This window comes from Sus scrofa, chromosome 16 (assembly GCF_000003025.6).
Source record: "Sus scrofa isolate TJ Tabasco breed Duroc chromosome 16, Sscrofa11.1, whole genome shotgun sequence".
NCBI lineage: Eukaryota > Metazoa > Chordata > Mammalia > Artiodactyla > Suidae > Sus > Sus scrofa.
In genome coordinates this window covers 41,069,244-41,095,348 of record NC_010458.4, presented here as the reverse complement: position 1 = coordinate 41,095,348, position 26,105 = coordinate 41,069,244, and the positions used below count along the sequence as shown (strand labels likewise).

General features: G+C 36.5%; 1 protein-coding gene across 5 annotated transcripts in view; it reads right to left on the bottom strand.

Moving 5' to 3' along the window:
* The window catches only part of KIF2A (kinesin family member 2A), an 84,443-nt gene that overhangs the window by 5,774 nt on the left and 52,564 nt on the right, over positions 1–26,105 (bottom strand). For 2 of the 5 annotated variants that reach the window (XM_021076561.1, XM_021076562.1), the window contains exons 6-20: positions 25,999–26,099; positions 24,009–24,104; positions 22,350–22,404; positions 21,804–21,966; positions 19,467–19,557; positions 19,304–19,367; positions 18,434–18,525; positions 17,461–17,603; positions 16,945–17,149; positions 15,037–15,147; positions 13,741–13,808; positions 10,212–10,325; positions 8,700–8,850; positions 6,130–6,231; positions 3,560–3,695 (exon numbers count right to left, since the gene is read on the bottom strand). In XM_021076561.1, the coding sequence (XP_020932220.1) occupies positions 3,560–3,695; positions 6,130–6,231; positions 8,700–8,850; positions 10,212–10,325; positions 13,741–13,808; positions 15,037–15,147; positions 16,945–17,149; positions 17,461–17,603; positions 18,434–18,525; positions 19,304–19,367; positions 19,467–19,557; positions 21,804–21,966; positions 22,350–22,404; positions 24,009–24,104; positions 25,999–26,099 (1,692 nt within the window). 5 annotated transcript variants of the gene reach the window in all.

Here is a 26,105-nt window from a genome sequence, read left to right as displayed (position 1 = left end):
TTGTATCTTCAACAGATTTCCACTAGATTTGGCACATTCTACAGTATTCAATTTTAACTTATTTGAATTCCTTTTTGCAGTGTATACAGGCTATATATGTATGTTAAAAAAGACATTTTTTCTCTCAATATTATGAAATATCTACTCCTATTTTTAAATTTTTTTGATATTTTTGGCTCCCCCTTGGCATACGTATGGCCAGGGATCAAATCTGCACAGCAGTGCTCCCAAGATGCCACTGATCCTGTTGTGTTAGAGTGGGAACTCCTCTTAATTCTTATTTTACCTTTTTAAGCTATGAAACTTAAAAATTTTCTTTTTCACTTTTGGATGCCCTGTAGCATATGGGGCTCCTGGGCCAGGGATCAGATCCAAGCCATAGCTCGACCTAAGCTGAAGCTGTGGCAACGCTGGATCCTTAACCCATTGTGCTGGGCTGGGGATCAAACCTACATCCCAGCACTCCCAGGATGCCTCCCATCCTGGTAGGCCACAGAGGGAGCTACAGATTATTTGAATTTTTAAGAAGAAATCTCATTTTTTCCTTATCAGGAATTGCAAAAGGGTACAATGGGAAAGGGAGATTATGGGACATAAATTTCTTGGCCTTAATTTTGTCTTACTGTCTATCATGTACTGATTCAGTTATTAAGAGTCAGAAATAGGTGAGTATAATTGGCAGACACAAATAACACATGTGAAGGTGAGAAATCTTTTTACACTGATTCTCAGCTGGGAGTGATTTTTGCTCCTCCCTCTGCCCCATCTTCCTGGGGACATTTGGTAATGTCTACTGACATTTCTGACTGTCACATTGGGGTGGGACTGTCATTAGTCAATAGAGACCAAGGATATTTTTAAGTCCTGTACACCAGCAGCTCCCAATAGTTTCCCAATTTTTAAAATGTGTTTATAGGAGTTCTTGTTGTGGTGCAGGGGAAATGAATCTGACTAGGAACCATGAGGTTGCAGGTTTGATCCCTGGCCTTGCTCAGTGGGTTAAGGAGCTGGTGTTGCTGAGGCTGTGGTGTAGGCCAGCAGCTGTAGCTCCGATTCAACCCCTAGCTTGGGAACCTTCACATTCTTTGAATGCAGCCCTAAAGAAAAAAAAAAAGTGTTTACAGTGAAGGAATCCCTGTCACGGCTCAGCAGTTAGCGAACCCGACTAGCATCCATGAGGACGTGGGTTCAATCCCTGGCCTCGCTCAGTGGGTTAAGGATCCAGCATTGTCATGATCTGTGATGTAGAGGTTACAAATATAGCTTGGAGCCCACGTTGTTGTGGCTCTGGCATAGGCTGGTGGCTACAGCTCTGATTCGACCCCTAGGCTGAGAACCTCCATATGCCGTGGGTGTGCCCCTAAAAAGACAAACACAAACACACACACAAAATGAGTTAACGGTGCAAAAGTTATATGGCTTTCGGAAAAAAGACATAGTCTTTTAAATATCTTTATATAAGATATAAAGAAATCTCTTCCCCTTTTTGTAAGTATGAAGTTTAAAAATATGACTTTTCTGAAATTTAGAAAGGAATTTAAGGACTTCTGGATCTGCTGCCTAGCATACTAGGTCTCAAATTATTATATTATCTGTAAGAATACCAAAATTATCTCTGGATGGTAAAATTTTTCTATGAAGGAACTGAATAATACAATAATTAGATAGTAATTTCTTCAAAGTTGTGGATATACTTGACTTTTTTGTCTCTTTAGGGCCACATCTGTGGCACAGGGAGGTTCCCAGGCTAGAGGTCGAATCAGATCTGTAGCCGCCAGCCCATACCAGAGCCAGAGCAATGCACAATCTGAGCCAAGTCTGCAACCTACACCACAGCTCACAGCAACACTGGATCATTAACCCACTGAGCAAGGCCAGGGATCAAACCCGAGTCCTCATGGATTCTAGTTGGGTTTGTTAACTACTGAGCCATAATGGGAACTCCGGATATACCTGATATACATGAACAGAGAAAATATGAGTGAACTTAGTTGAAAGCTACATTTTACCGAGAAAAAAAAATTAGGATGCACTGTGATTTGTCTTTGAATAAAACGCATACAGAAAAAGCTGCTTTTGTACGTTACGACAGATTAGAAAAACGATCAAAACACTTTTTATTGTTTTTTAGGGCTGCACCCACAGCATATGGAAGTTCCCAGGCTAGGGGTCCAATCAGAACTGCAGCTGCTGGCCTACACCACAGCCACAGCAATCCTGTGGGATCCTTAACTCACTGAGCAAGGCCAGGGATTGAACCCACGTCCTCATGGATACTAGTCAGCTTTGTTAACACTGAGATTTGACAGGAACTACCAAAACACTTTAAACCAAGACTTGAATATGAAGAACAGAAAAAACAAAAGCAAATTTTAGAAATTTTACATCTGCCCAAACAATTCTAAACTGGCAAAATGGTTACTGCTGACTCTACAGGATATGATTTTGAATAACCAACTTTACAAAAAATCTAATTGAAAACATTAAGCAGCTTTTTTGGTGCTAAAAACTAGCAATTTCAACCTGGTTCCATGCTACATTGCAAATACACACAAAGATGCCTACTTGCTTATAAATGAAGACAGCTAATGTGCTAAGAAATTAGCACATAGAATAAATGCTTATGGAGTTCCGTCGTGGCTCAGTGGTTAACGAATCCGACTCGGAACCATGAGGTTGCAGTTTCGGTCCCTGGCCTTGCTCAGTTGGTTAAGGACCCGGCTTTGCCGGTCAGATCCTGCGTTGCTGAGGCTCTGGAGAAGTCCGGTGGCTACGGCTCTGATTAGACCCCTAGTCTGGGAACCTCCATATGCCGAGGAGTGGCCCTAGAAAAGGCAAAAAAAAATAAAAAATAAAAACAAAATGCTTATCTGAAGCTGCATATATAAGTTAATTAAAAAAGCCAAGACAGAAGACATAGCATGTAGGGGAGCCACATGCTTCCCTTCATAAGCAAAGTTGGAAGTTTTTTTTTTTGGTTTTTTCAGGGCCACACTTGCAGCATATGGAGGTTCCCAGGCTAGGGGTCTAATCAGAGCTACAGCTGCCAGCCTACGCCACAGCCACAGCAATGCTAGATCCAAGCCTCATCTGCTATCTACACCACAGCTCATGGCAATGCCGGATCCTTAACCTACTGAGCAAGGCCAGGGATCGAACCCGCAACCTCATAGTTCCTAGTCCAATTCGTTTCTGCTGCGCCACAATAGGAACTCCCCCCTTCATTTTTTTAAACAAGTGTTCAAAGGAAAAACATGACCCAAGATTCACAGAGAGGAAATATATGTATGAAGCTATATAGAAAGATGACCCTGAATGGATCTAACCAAGAAAAGTAATTCTGAAAAGCATCAGCCTACCAAACTAAAACTGAATCGTTATATAAAATGTACAGACTTGTTAAAATATATTTTCCCTCTTTAATCATAAGATGTCTTTATCTTCTCCAAGATGCTCTTAATTTTCACTTCAGATGTCTGAAGTGACAATATGAAATCCTCCCATGAACTACATACAAATATTAGGCAAATTTCAAACACTAAAATGAAAAAAGAATTACCCCGCAGCTCAGTTAAAATGTCTATTTTCTGCTCAAGAATAGCTTCAAGTTGCGTAGCATATGAATCTACATCATAGTCTACTTCTTCAGTCATCTCCAGGAGAGCCTTTTCATCTTCGAACCATCGAATAGATTCCTAAAATGAACATCCCCCGAAAAAAAGGAAAAAAAAAAAAAAATCAGCACTCCAATAAGCCCCTAAGACAGAAACCAATTTACAAATTTTATGTTTTATATATAATCAAACATACTCAATATGGTGCTCTCTAAAATATTAGCAACCATAAAATATCTTTATTTACAAAGTAAAATTAGGAACATTTCCTTAAATTTGAACACAAACACAGATATACTACTAGGCTAAACAAGAAGACTTCATCTTATTTTTACACCAGAGGTTTGGGAGAGGGAATGAATCAAACAGAAACACACACACACACACCAATGAGCAGGATAAATCTAGAACCCTCAACAACTATCCCTAAAACAAAGAGAGAATGAATATAATAGTAAGTCTGCAACTTGAGGCCTCTGGCAACCTAGAACTTGTAAGTTATCTGGAATTTGAGGCCTCTCAGTGGTTGGGCCAAGAGGTAATCCTAAATTCTAAACATTACCTCTTCAACATTTTGACTATAAGGGACCAATGGCTAGCCCATTTTAGAAGAGTCAAATGAACCACTAAATAGTAGCTACTTGTTACTATTCATAAATACTTTAAGGAAAGCCTTTATTCTTAACTGATTTTAGATATGTGGAATTTATGAGTTTCATTCTTTAAGAATATCTGAATCATATGGATTAACAAGGTAAGATCATTCTAAATTAAATTTTTTGGATATAAAAATGGACATTTTCTATTTTTATGCAACATATAACTTCACTTTTCCAAACATCAATGCAATTTAATGTATAACCAGGCCATGAATCATCTATTAGAAAACTATGCATCAATTAAAGTTCACACATATACACACACACCAATATTTTTCTTTTCCTTCAGCTATACATTTAATTTTTTTTTTTTTTTTTGTCTTTTTGCCTTTTCTAGGGCCGTTCCCACGGCATACGGAGGTTCCCAGGCTAGGGGTCGAATCGGAGCTGTAGCCACCGGCCTATGCCAGAGCCACAGAAACGCAGGATCCAAGCCACATCTGCAACCTACAGCACAGCTCACAGCAATGCCGGATCCTTAACCGACTGAGCAAGGCCAGGGATTGAACCTGCAACCTCATGGTTCCTAGTCGGATTTGTTAACCACTGCGCCACGACGGGAACTCCTATACATTCAATTTTTGAAAAAAAACCCTAGTGTTAGAAATGGCGGATCAGGAGTTCCTGTTGTGGTGCAGTGGAAACGAATCTGACTAGGAACCATGAGGTGGCGGGTTTGATCCTTTACCTTGCTAGGTGGGTTAAGGATCCAGTGTTGCTGTGAGCTGTCGTGTAGGCCGGCAGCTGTAGCTCCAATTCGATCCCTAGTCTGGGAACCTCCATATGCCACAGTTGTGGCCCTAAAAAACAAACAAAACAAAAAACAGAGGAGTTCCCGCTGTGGCACAGTGGTTAATGAATCCGACTAGGAACCATGAGGTTGTGGGTTTGATCCCCGGCCTCGCTCAGTGGTTTAAGGATTCGGCGTTGCCGTGAGCTGTGGTGTAGGTTGCAGACGCGGCTCTGATCCCTGCTGCTGTGGCTCTCGCCGTAGGCCGGTGGCTATAGCTCAGATTTGACCCCTAGCCTGGGAATCTCCATATGCAGTGGGAGCGGCCTAAGAAATGGCAAAAAAAAAAAAAAAAAAAAAAAGAAAGAAAAAGAAAAAAAAGAAATGGAGATCACAGTATGGAGGAACAATGAATGGAACCGTAAAACAAATACTGGATTAAAAGAACACCCAGTTCTGCCAATAAACAAAGCACTGGTAGACTTCACCATAAAGTAGCAGAGTGGCAAATGATGGTCTTTATATGACACCTTGTTTCAGAAGGGCACAGACGGCTATACATATTAATTTTAGCTGCTGATTTATTAAATCATTTGAAACAAATCATGTAAGGACACAGGTATGCTTTCTAAGAAATCTATTTTGAGCAAGACAAGTGCATGCACCTCTTTCTAACAAGGCATTCACAATTCTACTACTGGATTCCAAAACAAGGTTCAGCAATAATTCTCCTGAAACAATCTTCCTTTTCTGCAAAGAATGACTCTTCCTCAACTGCTCTGGTACCCTTTAGAAGTTTTTTCTACTACTGTCAAACTGGCCTACCATAAAGAAAGGGGAAGTGGAGGGCAGAAGTTCAACTCGTCTAAAAACAGACAAATGGCAAAAGCAAACAAAGAGGGAGAAGAGTAGAAAATAAATGGTCTTTTCACCACAGTTGCAAACATTCATTGTAGCCATCATTCATTCTATTCAAAATTTATTATGTCATATGCCTTATGAATACATATATACATAAATGTAAACAAGCATTTTTTTAGATTAGTGTGATAGTCAAAAGAATTATGAAAGTTGCTAGTTTATTTCTCCAGAGAAACATTTGATGAAAGATCCTGTTTTACTTTACCTGGAACACTGCCCTGTGATCTTCTAAAACTTGTTCTTCCATTTCTACCATTTGTGAGACAGCTTCATGGAAAGTAAACAATTGTGGAGAAACCTCTTCTTCCTTAAAACAAAATTTAAAAATTATGACACAAGTTTGTATTTTATTTTTGGCTTTTTTTTTTTTTAGGGCCACACCTGTGGCATATAGAAGTTCTGGGTTAGGGTTCGAATCAGAACTGTAAGTGCCAACCTACACCACAGCCACTGCAATGTGGGATTCAAGCAATGTCTGTGACCTACACCACAGCTCACAGAAATACCAGATCCTTAACCCACTGAGTGAGGCCAGGGATCAAACCCACATCCTCATGGATACTCGTCAGGTTTGTTTCTATTGAGCCACAACAGGAACTCCCTTAAGTTTATATTTCAAATGTTATAATAAAAAGTAGTTTTCCTATGTCACTTACAAAAATGACACAAACTGAGAGGCTTGAATGTTTAAAAGACTACTAAAAATATAAAATGAAAGGCAAAGCCATAATTTCTTTCTATGGGTCAAAGGAATTTCACGTAACACTCAATAAGGCAACTCAAACTTAAGAATATCAGTAAGGAATAGTTTTCACTTAGCCCAAGCTTTACTGGAGAATTACTCTAAAAAAGCCCTCTCTTTTCAGGTACAACTTTTCAGAAACACATTTATAAATATACTGAAATATTTCTTCAGTATTGTTTACTTTTCACAAACAAGTTAATTCATATAACTGTCTTAAATTTCTTTTCACTAGAAAAGAGATGTAAACAATATCCTTGATTGTGACTATCAACTTAGTGTTCTGAAGGTCTCAACTCTTATTAAATCTTAAGTTGTGAATGGCACTATATAATTTGCTTGCTTGTTTTTACAGAAAATTTATTTTAATTAACTAATTTATTTATTTTTCTTTTTAGGGCCTCACCTGTGCCATATGGAAGTTCCCAGGCTAAGGAATGAATTGGAGCTGCAGCTGCTGGCCTAACGCCACAGCCACAGTAAGGCAGGATCTAAGCTGCACCTGGGACCTATGCCACAGCTTGTGGCAAAGCCAGATACTTAACTCACTGAGTGAGGCCAGGGATCGAACCTGCATCCTCATGGATACTAGTCGGGTTCTTAACCTGATAAGCCACAACGGGACCTCCAGTTTTTACTGGAATTTTAATGTGAAAATTCACAACTTACTTCATCAACAAAGAACCGACATAATGTACACAACATATATTTTGATCCTACATCAAGCAAACTTCTCTGGCCTTGTATTCTGTTTTGAGCCTCTTCCCAACCCCAACATCTAATGATTAATTTCCTCAAAATGTGGCTTTAGTGATAGAGAAGTTCACTTAAAATTGTTCTATAAAATGTTAGTAGAGGGAGTTCTTGTTGTGGCTTAGCAGGTTAAGAATACGACTAGAATCTGTGAGGACTTGGCTTTGATCCCTGACCTTGCTCAGTGGGTTAAGGATCCAGCATTGCCGTGAGCTGCAGTGAAGACACAGCTGAGATCCAGTGTTGCTATGGCTGTGGCATAGGTGGGCAGCTGCAGACCCCATTCGACCCTTAGCCTGAGAACTTCCATATGCTGCAGGTGAGGCCCTAAAACAAAAACAAAAACAAAGAAAAAAAATTTAAAAAAAGAAGAAAATGCCACTATAGGGTTCTTAGTGGAAGAGGAATGATACAAAACTATGTAGATTATACATTTAAATAATGAAGTTCAATAACCGTGAAAATGTGTTTGTGCTTTCTTGTTATTTCCTTATACCTCTTTGTCCTTGTGCAATGGACATATATTATTTTTGAGCAACAGAGGAATCAAAAATTTAAATTAAGACAAGGGGGAGGGAGTGGGATGGACTGAAGGTTGAGTTTAGCGGATGCAAACTATTACATTTAGAATGGATAAGCAATGAGGTCCAACTGTACAGGACAAGGAACTATATCCAGTCTCTTGGGATAGACCATGATGGAAGAGTATAAGAAAAGAGATTTATATATATATGTATGACTGGGTCACTTTGCTGTACAGCAGAAATTGGCACAACATTTGTAAATCAACTACACTTTTAATATACAAAGAAAAAATTTAAGTTACGAAATGTCATCAAACATTCCAAAAATATAAAAGCAACCAGATTTAACAAGTGTCAGTATTTTGACTGATTTTGATATAGTTCATGCATTCTTTTAATACATGTGCATGTGTCTGTAGTTCTAAGTTTTATATATATGATATACTGTATGTACAATTCTTAAACTATTTTTTTCCCTATATCACTTCGAATTTTAATACTGGTATAAAATATGACAAAAAGAATAGTGGATCAGGAGTCAGCAAACTTTCATAACGTATTTTGGACTTGTGAGCCATACAGTGACTGATGTGAATGAGCATGGCCAAGTTTCAATAAAACTTTATTTGTAAAAACAGATGGCAGGCCCATAAGGCTTTAGTTTGCTGACCCCTGATTTAGATGATAATTTCCACTTATTGTGCTATAGATAAAATGACTAGGATTAGGTAATCACAACTATATTAAGTCACTTACATTTTGTTCACAAAGAAGTTTTAGATCATCCCTCTGAGGGGAACTCCCCACACCCCACTGTGCCTCTAGGTCATCAATCTGATTTGGTGGATGATGCATTATTGGACGGACATCACCAGCAGCAGTTGGATCCACAGTCAATTCTTTCACCCTATAAACACATAAGAGGTATATAAAATTAACAAAGACTCATGCAGAGGATTGAGCAAATGCCAACAGAAATTCAACTAACATATTAATGTTGATGATGTCAGCTTTCCAGATCAAATCTAATCGAAATCAGTCAAATACTGTTAAGTATGTTTAGGTGTTTAACTGTAGGAATTTACCTAGGTATAACTTTATGAACACTTCACACATTATTGTGCATAACAAATGAGAATCAATAAAGTATGCAGATTCAGTACTTCAAAATAAAAGACTTGTTGGAATTAAACTATATTAACAGAAAAATGCTAACAATGATACTTAGATCAATAAATGAATCACTGCCCAAAGTCAAAGAATTTAATACATTATGCATATCTTGGGTAGTGATAAGGCTCAGTTAAAATAGTTATATGTGAAATAATATTTCTAATCGATAAAGATTTTAAGATTGTAAAGGTCTATCATTAAAAAAAGTTTACCCATTACATGTAAATTGACACATTTGGGAGAGGGTACACTTTATTTATTTATTTTGGTCTCTTTTTTTTTGCCATTTCTTGGGCTGCTTCCGAGGCATATGGAGTTTCCCAGGCTAGGGGTCTAATGGGACCGTAGCCACTGGCCTAAGCCAGAGCCACAGCAACGCGGGATCCAAGCCACATCTGCGACCTATACCACAGCTCACGGCAACGCCGGATCCTTAACCCACTGAGCAAGGCCAGGGACCAAATCCGCAATCTCGTGGTTCCTAGTTGGATTCGTTAACCACTGTGCCACGATGGGAACTCCTATTTTGGTCTTTTTAGGGCCACACTTGCGGCATATGAAGATTCCCAGGCTAGGAGGTGAATCAGAGCTGTAGCTGCCAGCAATGCCAGACCGAGCCGCATCTATGACCTACACCACAGTTCACGGCAATACTGGATCCTTAACCCACTGAGTGAGACCAGGGATCGAACCCACATCCTCATGGATACTAGTCGGGTTCATTAACCACTGAGCCATGAAGGGAACTCCAAGGGTAACTTTTTAAGTCAAGAGGATCCTAGTGATTTCCCTGCAGACAGAATGTATACTTTTCATTTAAAATTATCCTTCAATGGTAAATATGCAAAGATGACATCATCCTTAAAAATATGAAGGGGATAAAGGAAGCTTGAATTCTAAATCACATTTTAAAACAAATAAATTAATAAAGTACATAAAAATGGAGATCATGCAGTATAACCACCACCTGCCAAACAAAATGAAAATGAAAATAAAATGGCTCAGGACAAAATAAGTATAAATGAAAGAGTTATACACAGCACAGTTGAAAAGAAACTATTAAAATAAACATCTTAGGTATAGAATGAAGTAGACCTGGTAATTGAAGGAGAAAAGTCGTCATACTCATAAGAAGGAGAGAGATCAGGGCGACTGCCACTACCCTGTGAGAAGGGAATGTCTGATGGACTAATTCCAAACTCCTTTACTCTGCAGCACCAAAACAGCAACAAATTAAAAGAAAATGCTCTTGTAAAGACAGCAATGCATATTTTAAATTTCCACATAGCACTCAATTTGTTTAGAAAAGGATCAATATTGTTGTGACAATGTATTTAGAATATTTAAAAAATAATCAATGCGAAGAGGTTTTTGATTCCTTCTGATTCTCTGCTTCACAGTCCTTCCTTTTTTCATGATCCTTTATAGAAGTTTAACTAAACCATCACCTAAATTTGAAATGCCCCTTTGATAACTACATGATCACTCCATCTAACTTTTTTCTTGTTAGGGGTGCACATGTGGCATACGGAACGAAGTTCCCAGGCTAGGGATCTAATCGGAACTGCAGCTGAGGCCTAAGGCACAGCGATGGCAAAGCTGCACTTGCGACCTATGCTGCAGCTCGTGGCAACGGCAACGACAGATCTGTAACCCACAGTGAAGCCAGGGACTGTACCCACATCTTCGCAAAGGCAATGATGGGGTCTTAACTTGCTGAGCCACAATAGGAACTCCTAGTTTTCTTATGTAGTCAACACAATGAATGTTTTGTTTATTAGCATAAATGCGCCTTCAACACTCTTGCTATCTTTTCAAACAGGATACAAGAGAATGGATGTCCTAATGGCATCCATTGTTTATAATGAATTAACTTCTTTTCTATGCACCTGGAATGATACTATGAAACACACTTGGAACAAACTGAAAACCATCACTCAAATAACTTCCTGTGTTTGGTGATTCAGTTGAACTGTGGTGAAGAAAACCCTTTAGCAATGGAATTTAAGGTGCTTTTGCCAAGGTCTCTAATAGTTATATTTAACCAAATCATGGCTTTTCTGATCCAATCTTTGTGACTCCTTATGTCTCCTTTGGGCCAATCTCATTTCATAATAGTAGGCAATATTTATTAACTTTTTTTCCCCCTTTTTTAGGGCTGCTCCTGCAGCACATGGAGGTTCCCAGGCTAGAGGTCTAATTGGAGCTGTAGCCACTGGCCTACACCACAGCCACAGCGACGCCAGATCCAAGCCACGTCTGCGACCTACACCACAGCTCACGGCAACGCCAGATCCTTAACCCACTGAGCAAGGCCAGGGATCAAACCAGTAACCTCATGGTTCCTAGTCAGATTCGTTAACCACTGAGCCACGATGGGAACTCCTTAACTATTTCTTATATATCAAATATTATGGTTAGTAAATTTTAGACATTATATTATTTAGTCATTATGACAATCTAGTAACATTATTATCACCATTTCACAGATGAGAAATTGGTTCAGAGCAATAAAGTACCTTACCCAAGTTCAATCAATAAGAATGCAGCATAACTGAGGTTCAAACCTAGTTAGCTATGAATAGAAACCTTAATGTTTAAACAGTTCAATATACTAACAATATTCTTTGTTTTTCTCATTATTTCCCTTAGGTTGAATTAAATGAAATTACTGCTTAATAGCTCAAAATAATAATTTCTTCTACGTAGAATCTTTCTTTGACCTATGGTAATGTCTACTCTCAAAAGGTTCAGTATCAGATTCATTTGCCTTTTATTCTTTACAGTCACTTGGAAAGCTTATTTACACACATTTTCTAACACTGACTTAATAAATCTTTTTCTCTCAACCTCACTTCTTGATCTTTTAGAATCTTATAATTTAGACCCACTATTAGCCCCAACCACACATTTTTCCTCTATTCAAAGCCCTCTTGCCCAACCTAAACTATAATATATGCAGGAATTATATTCCTCAAATGAGGTATCAAGGGTGGTTGAAAATCTTGATTCCTAGAGATATGGAAATAAAAGAATTATTTGTCCCACATGGTTAGTGATGTTGCAAATGAATCACCATACATGATAATAAATTAAAACATTTTATTTGGACCTAAATGAACTAGAGGAGTGGCCAGATACAGCATTTTCACATTAAGGAGATTTCTTTGCAGTCAGAAGTTTGAAGACATTGAGAGTTTTAATTCTACAACATGGTAAATATTTTATTACACTAAGCTGTTCCTCATCTCTTCTAGGAACAATTTTGAAATAAGAAGCATTTTAAATTAATGATACAAACTCCATAAAACCAAAAATGTTCACTACACAGATTGATTGAAAGTACTATAAAGCTAGGATCTAATAATTCAAAGTTGAAAAGGGAATTAAATTTAAAAATAAAGTTCTATTATATTTTTAAGAAGTTATTTTCTTAATTCCTTTTTACAAAAGGTCAATAGGTTTATTCTTTCCAGCAGTTTTTACTATGATTGCAAAAAATCTCTTTAGCTGAAACAAAATGAAAATGCAAAAGAACAAATGGCATGACCTCATTTATGTGAAGTTCAAATACGGGTATCTATATTGTTCAGGGATACAGTCATAGATAGTAAAACCATTTTTAAAAAGAAAGAAAGAAAAAAAAATGAGAAATTTATTTCATCCAAGCCAGGACAATGGCAATGGGGTAGAAATTAATGGATTTAGGCATGTTATTCAGGATTCATGATCAGAAACGGACACATGGGGCATTTTCAGGGGGACTAGAAATGTTCTATTCCCTGGTCTGATGACAGGAATTTTCACGTTTTAGGTACTCATTAAATAATTCACTTACATTTTAGATACTTTTCCGTATGCAAATGTATTTCATATTTTAAGAAATGATTCCATACAGAACACCAGAAAGAACCATGTTACCACTACTTAAATCCTATATTCCCCATGTATAACATTTAATATTATAAAAAATAATTTTAAGCATATAGCAAAATAATTAAAAAACAGACTGACTCCTGATAATCACTTCTTTAGAGTATTAATATAATAGGAAGAATTTGGATGATTTTTTTTGGGGGGGGGTTTAGAGCTGCACTCGCAGCTCATGGAAGTTCCCAGGCTAGGGGTCAAATTGGAGCCACAACCGCTGGCCTAAGCCATAGCCAAGGCAATGAGGGATCTGAACCCTATCTACAATTTACACCACAGCTCATGGCAACGGCAGATCCCCAACCCACTGAGCAAGGCCAGGGATTGAACCCACATCCTCATGGATACTAGTTGGATTCGTTTCTACTGGGCCACAACGGGAACTCCTGAATGATTTAAATGTTCTGAATTAATATAAATTATAACTTGGTTAAATGGAAGAATATAATCATAGTCTAGAATAAATAATAACATCATTCTACAAAAACTGTAACTGTCTTCCCAAATTACACAATACATTTTCAATTATTTTTAGAACATGACAAAATGATTCTAAATTTTATCTCAGTGAATAACATGCAAAATTCTTTTGAAAATGCAAAAGAACAATGTAAAAAGATTTACTTGATGAAATATTAAAGCATATACTGTTCTACTCCCTTTAAATTTCAAAATAAATAACCATTTCTCATACCTATTTGCATATCTTAATGTATTGAGAGTATTTTCACAGGATGCCATTCCTGGAGAGATTGTGGCAATCTATAGGAGAAAAAATGCAAATGTAAAGAAAACATTATAAATGATGACATATAGCTCATTAAAGTCTAATCTTAATATGGTTATCTAAAAAAATTATTAATGATACCTGAACTCCAAGATAATTCACTACCTCATAACCATAATCAGATATTAATTGCAAACTCCAGTTAAAATATAAACAACACCAGAAAAGGATCAAAAATCAGACAGAAAATGAAGGTCAACACCCAGAAAAAGGGATGACTATCTGCCCCTCCTTTTGATAACTTTTTTGCCTAAGGGCAAATCCTGCCTCCGTGACACAAGACAACTAAAATTTCATTAGAAACCTGGAGTTTCACTGGTTAAGAAATTTAAAGAACAGAGTTTGGAGGTGGGCATCATAGCAGCTGGGAAGTGAAATTTATCTTAGAAGAGAAATAAGCACAGAGGGAGAAATTCAAATTCTACATAACATACTACCCAAATCTCTGGCTGACCCCTGAACTAACAATACACAAAGGTTGATTCCAAGAAACACAGCTAAGTCTGAAAGAACCACACCAAGCAGTTCCCATCATGGCTCAGTGGTAACGAACCAGACTAGTACCCATAAGGACACAGGTTTGATCCCTGGCCTTGCTCAGAGGGTTAAGGATCCGGCGTTGCTATAAGCTATGGTGTAGGTCACAGATGTGACTCGGATCTGGGGTTGCTGTGGCTGTGGCTGGCAGCTGCAGCTCCAATTCAACCCCTAGCCTGGAAACTTCCATATGCTAAGGGTGTGCCCCACACACCCCAAAAAAGATCTACACAGAGACTTCAAAGTCATTTGCTGCCCACAGCAGGGAATACAAGAGTTTGGAGTAAGTTCAGCTAATTAATATCCTGCTAAAAGTAACAATAAATCAATGATCTTTAGCAAAACAACAAAATACAGAGTGTTTATAGGATATTCATTCAAAGTAAAAATTATATAACCCAAAATTCTTAACCTCTGAAGAAATAGAAAATTATGTCCAATGCTCAAGGAAAACCAATAGAACCCAAAGTCAAGAAGACTCAGATGTGGGATCAGCAGAATGCATTATAAATGCAATAAAATTCTATCAGACTGGCAGGGATTATAGTATCTCTCATAATAGAAGAATTAAAATGATTTGTCATTAATGTATTTTATAATTTTTCATAGATATTATATAATTAATCATTTAGGAATAAAACAAAACAAAAGCAAGTATAAACTTACCATGCAGGTACGAGAGTTTTCACCTATGAATGAATCTCTTAACACCTGAGTGAGTTTACTTGCTCGGAAAGGAGTATGAGGTTTATTTCTACCTAAGGCCCTGATGCACTCCTGAAAATTAAGAAAGCAAGTTTCACATACATATTAGACTTAGAAAGCGTAATATTAAATAAACATATTTTAAACATTTAAGATCTGAACAGCTCTGAAAATTTTAAGAGGTTTATAGTAAAGATGTTTCCTTAAATCTTAATTCAAGAAAATGAAATTTAAAACAAAAACAAAAAAACTCAACAAGTTGCTTTATTAATTCCCAAAGATTCCTCAGAAGATCACAACTAGTGTTTAGAACTGATAGGCACAGGAGTTCCTGTTGTGGTCTGGCAGGTCAAAAACTTGATATAGTGTCCTTGAGGATGCAGGTTCCATCCCTGGTCTGGCTAAGGGAGTTAAGGACCAGCCTTGCCAAATGCTGCTATGTAAGCTGCAGATGCAGCTCGGATATGGTGTTGTAGCTACAGTATAGGCTTACAGTGGCAGCTCTGATTCAACCCCTAGCCTAGGAACTTCCATATGCCCCAGGGGCAGCCAAAAAAAAAAGAAAAAGAAAAAAGTGATAGGGAAGAGAATAACTGTAAAGAACTAAACTTTTAAAGCAGTACCACGAAAAAAAAAAAAAAAGAATGCTGTCGTATAGTTCTGCCAATCTTTGCTTAGCTAGTTAAGGAAAAGATATAATACTGGCCTACCTTTTTGTCTTTTTTTTTCTTTTGGTCTCTTTAGGGCCTCACCTGAGGCATATGGAAGTTCCAGGCTAGGTGTTGAACTGGAGCTTCAGCTGCCCGCCTATGCCACAGCCATAGCAATGCCAGATCTGAGTTGCGACTGCGACCTCCACACAGCTCACAGCAATGCCAGATCCTTAACCCACTGAGTGAGGCCAGGAATCAAACCCGCCACTTCATGGTTCCTAGTTGGATTCGTTTCTGCTGCGCCATGACGGGAACTCCTGGCCTAACTTTTTGAAAGCCATTCAACATTTTTTGAAGAAATTTCTTGGCTTAGTTTTGTAGTTCCTTGCCTTCTTTCAAGAAAAAAGACTAATTAATAATTAAGGCCCTGTGGGGAGTTTCCGTCATGGAGCAGCGAAACAAATCTGACTAGGAACCCTGAGGTTGTGGGTTTGATCCCTGGCCTCGCTCAGTGGGTTAAGGATCCAGCATTGCTGTGAGCTGTGGTGTAGGTTGCAGATGTGGCTCAGATCTGGCATTGCTGTGGCGTAGGCCAGCAGCTGTAGCTCTGATTTGACTCCTAGCCTGGAACAACCATATACTGTGGGTACGTCCCTGGAAAGACAAAAAGACGAATAAATAAATAAATAAATAAACAAGGCCCTGTGGAATCACCTTAAGTAACCTTGGAATTGACCTGCCAACTAACAGATCTTTATCCACTCCCAAAATAGAATAAATAATATCTATCAGGAAAATTTCTGGGTGCAATATAAATCTATAATTGCAAATATAAACAACTAAATTTTGATAACCTTTTACCTATTAGACAAAACAAGTACTATCATTTTTTTTTTTTGCTTTCTGGGGCAGCACCTGTGGCATATGGAGGTTCCCAGGCTAGGGGTCCAATCACAGCTACAGCTGCCGGCCTATGCCACAGCCACAGCAACTCAGGATCCAAGCTACGCCTGCAACCTACACCACAGCTCACAGCAACACCGGTCCCGGACCCACTGAGTGAGGCCAGGGATCGAACCCACAGCCTCACGGTTATTAGTCAGATTCATATCCGCTGTGCCACAATGGGAACTCTAGTACTATCATTTTATAACTGAGTAAACAAAACTAAAGTCAAAAGTAAAAGACTTTTCACAATTAAATGCACTTTATTTACCTTGAGTGCTAAAAGGCTTTTATTAATTTCAGCACCTTCAAGCCTAGTTTGTCTGTCTGCACTGGAAGTATCAGCTCCTCTTTCATTTCCAGCCAAATCGATGAGAGAAAATTTGCCATGTAGTTTTCCTTTCCTTCTAAGAATAATCTGAAATACTGCATGGCTCCGAGATGAATGTGCATTTGCAGATGTTTGACCGGATGTTCTACACAGTGATTAAGAACATTTTGATATGTAAAAAGTTCAACTTGTATGTTCAAATCACAGTATTTTCATTAACAGAAAAAACAAGGACTATCCAGTTTTCATCACTTAAATACAAAAGGGACACTCTCAGTCAATAACACTTAAACACAACCAGATTGATACAATTTAATCTGGCATACTTCAAAAGCTTTATGGATGGTGACTTTTATTTCCAAGATACAATGAACAACAATCTTGCTTTGCTTTTAGTTATACCCAAAGTATCTAAAACTGATTATGAAATTGTTTTTTAATTAAAATGAGAGTTACCTGCAACTGTTGCCTATGTCAATGAGTTTCAGTACATCTTCAACACATTTGACTTCCCGTTCCTGTAATCCCACCACTTGAACCTGTTGCTTTCCATCTTCGAGCACTCTTAATTTTGTTTTCCTGTTCAGCAAGTCAAACACCTAAAAATAAAAATAAAATTAGAAAACTGGATTTTTTTTAAAAGAATAGTTCTATAAAATAGAGACAGAGTCTGAAAATTACTTCAGAGAATCCTCGTAATAATTATTAGAATAATTATCAATACTGATGTTAAAGAATTTCCAAAGGAATTAAAAAAAATCTCACATATAGGGAGTTCCTGTCTTAGTGCAGCAGAAACGAACCCAACCAGGAACCATGAGGTTGCAGGTTTGATCCCTGGCCTTGTTCACTGGGTTAACGATCTGGCATTGCCATGAGCTGTGGTGTAGGTTGCAGACATGGCTTGGATCTGGTGTTGCTATGGCTGTGGCATAGGCTGGCAGCTGTTGCTCCGATTAGACCCCTAGCCTGGGAACCTCCATATGCCATGGGTATGGCCGTAAAAAGCAAAACATATAAACAAAAAACCTTCATATATAAACCTTTAATATAATATTCCAAATACATATAACAATTACGTGATGATAATGACTGCCCAATCATGTGAAGGTACTTAATTCCACTTACTTGTACACTTAAAAATGATTAAAATGGGAGTTCCCATTGTGGCTCGCAGTCTAAGAACCTAACACAATGTCCCTGAGGATGCAGTGGGTTAAGGATCCAGCGTCGCCTCAAGCTGCTGCATAGGCTGGTAGCTGCAGAATTGATTTGATCCCTAGCCTGGGAATTCATATGCTGCAGGTGTGGCCATAAAAAGAAAAAAAAAAAAAAAAAAAAAGATTAAAACTGTAAATTATATGTTATGTATATTTTAAATACAATTTTAAAATCTGAAAAAAAAAGTTATTTTTCAGTTTCCACTTACCTTTCCACTATAAATTTCAAAAAAGGTTGCATACACTTGAAGTTCTAACTTCTTATAGTTTGGCTTCTTTAGCATTAAAAAAACATCTCGAGCTGTCAAGAATTTCACATGGACAAAATTTGTTAAGGTGCAACAAATACTGTTTTTAAAAAGCAATTTAAACTTTTTATTTTTAGAGGAATTGGCTAATATTTACCTAGAATGATGGTATTCATAATAAAAATGAAGACTACAGTGACGATTAATTTTATAAAAGAAACCATAATAACAGTTTTTCTACATTTAAAGTTTAGATGCCACTCTCCTTCATATTCAAGAAAATAATTCTATTATCTTCATAAACAGCATAAAATGATAGGTGGTCATAATAAGGTCACCTTCATAATCATTCGAAAGGGAAGCTTTTCACAAATCTTTTTTTCACAAAGCTTTTCACAAATAAAAAAAGTTACTCAACAGCAAACACTAAGCTCCAACAATGTGCCAGATTATGACACAAACATAATCAAAATTTGTCCCCAAAGCACATTTCTTTCCAAGTAGTCCGATAATATAAAACTGACAAAATATACATAAGTGTAGTATTACGGTTACCCTTAAAATTATGGACAATGCTTATAAATCTTATTTCCAAGTCACTTGAATAATATGTAAGAATACTATGAGTTTTTTTTTTTTTTTTTGGCTTGGGGAGTGGGGGGTAAGAGGGGCTGCTGTACTCACAGCACACAAGTTCCTGGGCTAGGGACTGAATTGGCACCACAGAAGTGACCCAAGCCACAGCAGTGACAACACTGGATCCTTAACCCACTCAGCAACCAGGGAACTCCAAGAAGAACATTATAAATGATAGGCGAAAAGGACAGTTACCTGCTAAAGCATAAATTCCTTTAGAACAATCTTGGTTCTTTCCTGAAAAATCACCTCCCATCGTCTATATGTTAAAAAGAAAAAATAATTTAGATCCTAGAATTAAGCTATAAGGAAACTAAACTAGCTTTACATCAGGATGTAACTGTAATGAATCACTTACATGGGTCTTTCCACTTCCAGTCTGCCCATAAGCAAAGCATGTAGCCATTCCCCTTTCAAATATTGTTTCCACCAGTGGTCTAGCTGTAAACCTTAAAAATAAAATGTACCAGTCAGAATGTACTGTTGATATTTAAACAAATAAGAAATAAAAGTAATATCCTATAATTGCTTTAAAGCATATTTTCAGGTAGTAATTCCATAATAAACAATAGTCACAATAATAATGGTCAGGGAAAAAAACCTGACATTAACTGAGCTAAAGACATATATAGAAGACAATAGTGAAGTTAAAAAAAAGTAACTAAAGATAATATGAGCCAGACAAGTAGGACATACATAATAAAAACAAAAACAAGAAAACAAAACCCAATCCAATCCAGCAAAAGTATCAAAAGTTTCAAGAGAAACAGAACTGCAAGTGATAATCCCAACAGAAAAAAGCTAGAGGGGAAAAATACTATAAAAACATTATCTTAGACCACCTAAACAGGTAGAAAAGTGCTAAGATTTCCCTGAATACGAATAAGTAAATATAAATTATGCTTATAAGAACTGAATTCTTAGCTGATAGCCTCAATTTAGGAAAAGGATGCCAAAATATTACATATTGGTACAATCCCTGCTAAAGTTAAAATACAAAGGTAGGGAGGGACCAAAAAAAAAATCTTTCATTTTTCATTGAGCAGAGCTCTAAGAATTATGATAAAAAAACAAATCTAGGAAGTTTCCCTGTGGCACAATAAGATAAAGATCCAGGAGTTCCCGTTGTGGCTCAGTGGTTAACGAATCCAACTAGGAATCATGAGGTTGCGGGTTCGATCCCTGGCCTTGCTCAGTGGGTTATGGATCCGGCGTTGCCGTGAGCTATGATGTAGGCGGAAGACGCGGCTCAGATCCCAAGTTGCTATGGCTCTGGAGTAGGCTGGTGGCTACAGCTCTGATTAGAGCCCTAGCCTGGGAAGCTCCATGTGCCTCAGAGCGGCTCTAGAAAAGGCAAAAAGACAAAAACAAACAAACAAACCCAAAAAAGATAAGGATCCAGTGTTGCTGCAATGTGGCATGGGTTCCCAACTTCCATATGCTATGGGTGCAGCACCCCCTCATCTCTACTTTTTATAGTCTTCAAAAATAATACATAGAACACTTGTACAACTGTTTTTTTTTTTTTTTCTTTTCTTTTAAGGTACAACTGGAAAAAATACAGAACAAAAGTACCAGAAAAAAAATTCCAGTCAAATTGGAGTAGTAGAAATAAGTCTACAGATTGATCAAATAAAAAACAGCCTAACTCCTCAATCCATGAAAGTTAAGGATAAGAGAAAGGGGTAGAACCAATACTGGTAAAATTAAGAAGTAGGGTGAAACACAACATATTTACTAAATCTAGTAAATACACAGAAAGGATTTCTTGGACTGTTTTGAGAAAGGTAAAAATACACAATTTATAATTGTAATTCCCTTTTAAAACAAAAATCTTCACAATATTTCTATATAGATTCACATATTCTTTAATTTTGTCCTCTTTACAGCTGAACTCCCAATTCACTGGCTTAAGGGCAATGGATTAGTCTTAACAGCATCTCATTTATAACCTCTTTAATTCTTAAGACTCTTGTTAACTTTCGATTTAGTTTTCCAGTCATATTTATAAAATAAAAGAGTAACGAACATAGCATTCAAGTAATTGCCAAGACAATTCTATACAGACTATTACAACAATGCTGCTAAAACTGACCTGTTAAATGCTGAGAACTAAACGTGTACAAACCATGTATGAAAATCTAAATTTAGGCAACAATTTGGGACACAATACATCTAAGTTTAAGTTGTTTATAAGTTGAATATGTAAACATACAAGAATTTCATGTACTAAAACTATTTCAAAGCTTATAGATGATAAAATTAGGCAAATGGAGGTAGGTTTACAGAACTCTTCCTGCTTAAGTTATGATACATGCTAAATATTTAGACAAAGAGGTGACCAATGTATTACAGGTATTTCAAATCTCACTACTACAGAGACTAAAAAGTAAAAAACCATATTTCATTTATAAAGGTACAGAAAATGTCAACATTTTCTAGAAATTTCTTATCCATACATACAGTATGTTAGATAGTTTATAAGTTAATCAGTAATGAAAACTGATATGGGGAGCATTAAAGAGAACAAGTCTTAACAGCCATTGCAGTGTTTATTACATATTCTTTTTTGTTTAAACTCAGAAAGATAAAAAAGGATATTACACCTCTGGAGAGACATGCCAAGATCAAGGTCAGGGTGGTGATGAACACACAGTATAAAAATAAAATTCTGATTTAAAACAAATTTACTCACCTGTAAACCATTTCATTAGGAGCTGAGTCATCAAAGGCATAATCAAAACGAAATGTTTGGTTTTCTAGGTACCTTGTTAAATCTACTTTTTGTTTTGGTTCATGTACCATCACAACATCTTTACTAGGGATTGTGATTACATCAAGATCTTTCATTTGAGTTTCTAAAAGAATAAAATGAAAATCAATGCCCAGTAATTTTCACAGCATTTGAATTAATGCACAAAAATTATTTAAAGTAGGAAGAATTTAGATAAAAGTAGTCTTGAAAATAGAAATATCCCATAAACATGCCATTCAATAAGACAGAATATTTCAATAACAAAGTAAAAAAAAAAATCAAGATTTCTGTGAAGCCAGGAATGGCAAAGATTCAGAGAGCAGTAACAAATCAACAAACCTAACCAAAGAGATCTGCATAATGGTTATGTACAAACTCGATAATTTACATTTAACTCTTCCAAACTAATCTGATTTCTGACATTCTCAAAATATATTACTGCACACAGGACAAAACCAACACTTTATGACAGCTCAATAAGCATACCTTTTTTATTGAGTGGTCGTTTCCTTACACAAACACATATCCTATGTTCATCAATCTAAAAATAAAATATTTTTTCCAGTAATTAGCAGTGGTATATAAAACACTGAAAAGTCAACTATGCAGTATTTCTTCTTGAAGTTTTAGAAATTTAGGATAAGTAAGCTCAAAAAACAAAGGCTGATTATAGAGAAAGTTGTTGGCAAAGATAACTGGCTATAGACAAGAAACATGATTCTCAGATTATTAACCAAAATAATTTGAACAATTTTACAATGCGCCAATTCTTAGACATAAATATTTTTTCACAAAACTCATGTTCTAATATTTGCCTTCTAATGATATTTAATATAAAGCAGGAATTGGCAAAATACAGCTTGAAAGCCTACTCCAACTCATTACCTACTTTTGTAAAGTTTTACTGAAATAGCCATAACCATTCACTTATATATATGTCTATGGCTGCTTTTTCTTTTCCTTTTTTTTTAAAGAGTTTTCCCTTTCTCCACACCCTCTCCAGCCTTTATTGTTTGTAGACCTTTTTTTTGCTATTTCTTGGGCCGCTCCCGCGGCATATGGAGGTTCCCAGGCTAGGGGTCCAATCGGAGCTGTAGCCACCGGCCTATGCCAGAGCCACAGCAACGCAGGATCCGAGCCGCGTCTGCAACCTACACCACAGCTCATGGCAACGCCGGATTGTTAACCCACTGAGCAAGGGCAGGGACCGAACCGGCAACCTCCTGGTTCCTAGTCGGATTTGTTAACCACTGCGCCACGACGGGAACTCCTATGGCTGCTTTTCATACTACAGAGGTCAAAATCAGTAGTTCTAACAAAGACCATTTGGTTCACAAAGCCTAAAATATCTGGCCCTTTTCAAATAGATTTTGCCGCTCACTGTGGTAAAGAATGAGCTCAGATGTAGGTTAAATAAATGGAGGAGTAGCAAGGACTAAAGTACATGAGATGCAAATTTCATGAACTATTCTATTAAATCAGACATAATGTCTGCCTAACACAAGTGTGTTTGGTATACTCCATACATTCCGTATATGCTAGGTCAGACAGATTATTTTTCCTAAGTATGAATTACTCACAAAAATATTACCTGTACAATAAGTTCTCATTGTTCAGTAGGAAAGGGGTTGCATGATAAGACAACCTAACATTTTTCAAGCACTAGATTTCTGGTCTACAGCAGTCCTCAACAATCATCACTTATTGTTAAAAGCCAGAATAGCATTTATTTAAAAATAATAAATTAATTAGTAGTAACTTGGATTGATGGTAGGATCATCAGCCCAAGTCAAAGAGGAAATAAGTCTGGAATTGAGATAAAAGTATAAATGATGGTCAGAAAGGAAACTGGGTCTTTCAACACTTCTAACATCACTCCTTGACTGTGGCTCCGCCCTACCAAGCACATGGAGGCTTTGCTTTGAAATGGAAGCAGAATTAAAGTTAGAAGCATGTCTAACATTTTAAATCATTGGAAACAAGGGTGAATGTGGATGGATTTCTCGATTTTCTTAAAATATGGAGGAGCACTAATAAGGAGAAGAAAAAATACAGAGCTAAAGACAATATTAATTTAGAGGGTTTTAAACATCTTTTTATTCATAGCATAAAAAGTTCCAGGTAATTGTTTGCAAAAAATCTTACAGGATCTGCTGTTGTTAATGGTCTATAATCCAAACTTCCTCTGAAGTCTCTGATCATACACATAATTTCATAATTTGGGTTTGTAGCATCAACATCCTGTAAGAAGAAAAAGAGAACACATCATCTATTGTAATTACAATAATGTAGTATTTGTTGCATTTATATTGTATGGTTTGAAAATTAAACTCAAGCTAATAAATTGTGTCATTTGTAACAGCCAAGTCCAAATTCAAGCTGGAGATGTGATAGTTCCAGAATTTAAGATTAATAATACACCCAGGAATCACTCTCATATTAGAAACACAATTCTGCTAGTCTATATGCATTCTGTTAACTCCAAACCAAATACTCCTTATCAAGGCCACTCAACCTATTTCAAATATTCATCTATTATACATATACCTTAATTATCTTAGAAAATTGAGTAAAATAGAAAGAGTGCTCATCCTAAATATTAACAAAGAACTCTAGAAAAGCTGAAATACTTAGAGAAACCTCATTTAGTCAGATTCTTCTCAATTCCTAATTCAATGTTCCAGCAAAGTAGAACTATGGATTCATTTATGTTCATTCCCAGCGTCTACTGACTCTCTCTCAAAAAAAAAAAAAAAAAAAAAAAAAAAAAAAAAAAAAAAAACACACACAAAAACAAAAAAACTAAGACATGGTATAAAACATTCCTAAATCAATAGGACACAGAATTTAAAGCATCAAAAGCCAAGATAATTTTTAAAATTCAATTACTGAACACTAGCATCAGTTTACTTTTTGCTCCAAAAGTGAGAAAATTCAGATTAAGATACAAATAGCAAAAGTTTGTGGCATCTCCAAGCCACGAGTAATAAATTATCAAATCCTATAAAATTGGATTGTGATGATCATTGTGCAACTATAAATGTAATAAATTCATTGAGTAGTTAAAAAATTTTTTTAATCCAGATTTTTTCCATATACTATATGTAGATTTGCTGAGTACAATAAAATTTCAAAATTGTAAATATAACTTACTTTCAATTAAACTTCTGGGAAATAATACCAACTATGTCAAGTGAGAAGCAGAATTAAAGTAAGAAGAGATCACAAAGATGAAAAAAAATACTATAAAGTACCCACAGGAAACACCAGGTGGCATCTTTGTTAAGTAGCAGCAGATCTATCTGTTTTGTGCACTATTTCAAAACTCAACTGATCATTCTCAGGTCACTTTCAGATAGAAGCTGATTTATTCTGGTTGAATATTATATGGATTCCACAGTTTTACAACATGACATCTTTATGATTAAGGTCATCTGAACATACGTACTCCTAAATAAGGAAACGATCCTGATGTTTTATTACAAGAAACAAGTTCTAAGAATATAGCAGATACAATGCAAGCACAATGGATGATCACCTGTACAAGAGCAGAATTTCTAATATGTGAAGACCTGTAGAAGGATAAAAAGACCAGTCTTCTATGCAATTTTTCCGTTGCTAATAAAATTCTACCATCTAAAGGGAACGTGAGAGGAGGAACACAACACCTAGTATAAGTCAACATTTAATATAAGTCAAAACAATGAATTTCCACCCTTTCATTGTATGTTGAACTTATTAACCATGCAAAAACAACTAAAAAATTTATAGTATAACCATACACTTTAACTGGGTATTTTTTCTGTATGTGTTTTTAGATCTTCTAAAAAGCCCAAATCCTATTATTCTTGATGTTATACTTCCATCAGAGTTCTGTAACACAATGGCTTAATATTCAAAATGGAGTAAGCTTTAGGACTAACACATACCCACTAAAACTTGAAAAGCATATGTAGTGAAAATATGTCATGATAAGTTACTTCCCCAATAGTTTATATTATTTTTCAATATCGATTTAAGGAACCATATTGAAATCTTTAAATGAATGCCACAATTATTTTTCATAAGCCAATCACTTTCACTGAAACAGCCTAATCTTTGGTTGGTGCATAAACAAAGTGTTTCTTTTACAAACCTGGGCTCTTTTTTCTCTAAGTTCTTGCTGTTGTAGTCTCCTTTTTTCTCGTTTTTCTTGTAACTTCTCTACTTCTTTCACACAATTAGATTTTCTACGTGCTGAAA